The sequence below is a fragment of the Poecilia latipinna genome, unplaced genomic scaffold, assembly GCF_001443285.1.
Source record: "Poecilia latipinna isolate Pla-1442-1.1 unplaced genomic scaffold, P_latipinna-1.0 Scaffold4761, whole genome shotgun sequence".
NCBI lineage: Eukaryota > Metazoa > Chordata > Actinopteri > Cyprinodontiformes > Poeciliidae > Poecilia > Poecilia latipinna.
The window spans coordinates 17969-18868 of NW_015117377.1; the positions used below are offsets into that span (position 1 = coordinate 17969).

Consider the following 900-nt stretch of genomic DNA (forward strand, 5'->3'; position numbering starts at 1 on the left):
TACCGACATGGTGAAGCTGAGCTGGAAACAGACTGAAGAACAGCAGCTCCGATCCTGATGTCATGGTGGGTTTTATGTTTCGAGCCCACATGCAGGAACACTCACGGAGAGGAGGAATAAATGCAATAGTTTATTTACAATATGTACAAGTGATTTGACAGAGCTACTGAAAGGGTGACAGCGACCAGGAACTCCGGAGCGGCTGCAAGCGAAAGGGGAGATTGTGAGTTGAATGACGGTGGGGAACGACCAAACTCCTGGAATATAGTTTAGTGCTTACTTGTAGTAGAGAACTTTGGAGCTGCGGAGGGGACTGATTCCAAGTAATGGAGTTAGAGAAGCGGACGTTGGAAGGCCGACGACGGACGTGGCGTTGGAGGGCAGACAGGTAGATCAGAGTGGAGGCGTAGAGGACCAGCGGTGCGAAGCGAGCTCCCAGCTAGAGAGGAGTTTTCAAAGGGTAATCCAAAGCTAGTAGGACTTGGGAAAACTTCTCCAGGGACACTTGAAGGCCTCCTGAAAAAAAAGAGTGACATGAAACTGATGAAAAACTGCACGAAGAAACCTAGAAACTACTCTGAATGGTGACTCAGGGGCCTGATGTACCACTAAACGCAAACACTCTGGCAGAGAAGTGCTGGAAGCCCGCTGCTAATATACTCCTCCTGGGAGGTGATGATGATATCAGTCAGGTGCGTCCTGTTGAACCTGTCAGCGCCCTCCTGACAAAACCGAACCACTGGCGCCCTCTTCTGGATAGTCGGTGATGCTGAAAAGGAAAACAAAACTAACCCCACAACCTGGTACCCAACACCTGACTGATCTTTCTTAACTAAATCCTCTGGTTTTTAATGAACTTCTCCTCTAACAGCAGTTTCTCATCAGCTCTCTCTCATTAGA

At 48.7% G+C, this 900-nt stretch overlaps 1 protein-coding gene and 1 long non-coding RNA gene across 2 annotated transcripts in view; both read right to left on the reverse strand.

Moving 5' to 3' along the window:
- Nucleotides 1–64, reverse strand: part of LOC106942991 (uncharacterized) — an 8231-nt gene extending 8167 nt beyond the window's left edge. The window contains exon 1 of the mRNA XM_015026339.1: nucleotides 4–64. Within this exon, the coding sequence (XP_014881825.1) occupies nucleotides 4–64 (61 nt within the window). The remainder of the gene's footprint in view (nucleotides 1–3) is intronic.
- Nucleotides 65–121: 57 nt separating this feature from the next.
- LOC106942992 (uncharacterized) lies at nucleotides 122–894 on the reverse strand. Its single transcript, XR_001423783.1, has 2 exons — nucleotides 281–894; nucleotides 122–202 (listed from the first exon to the last, which is right to left on the reverse strand). It is a non-coding gene; the product is annotated as an uncharacterized LOC106942992 (long non-coding RNA).
- Nucleotides 895–900: the final 6 nt, after the last annotated feature.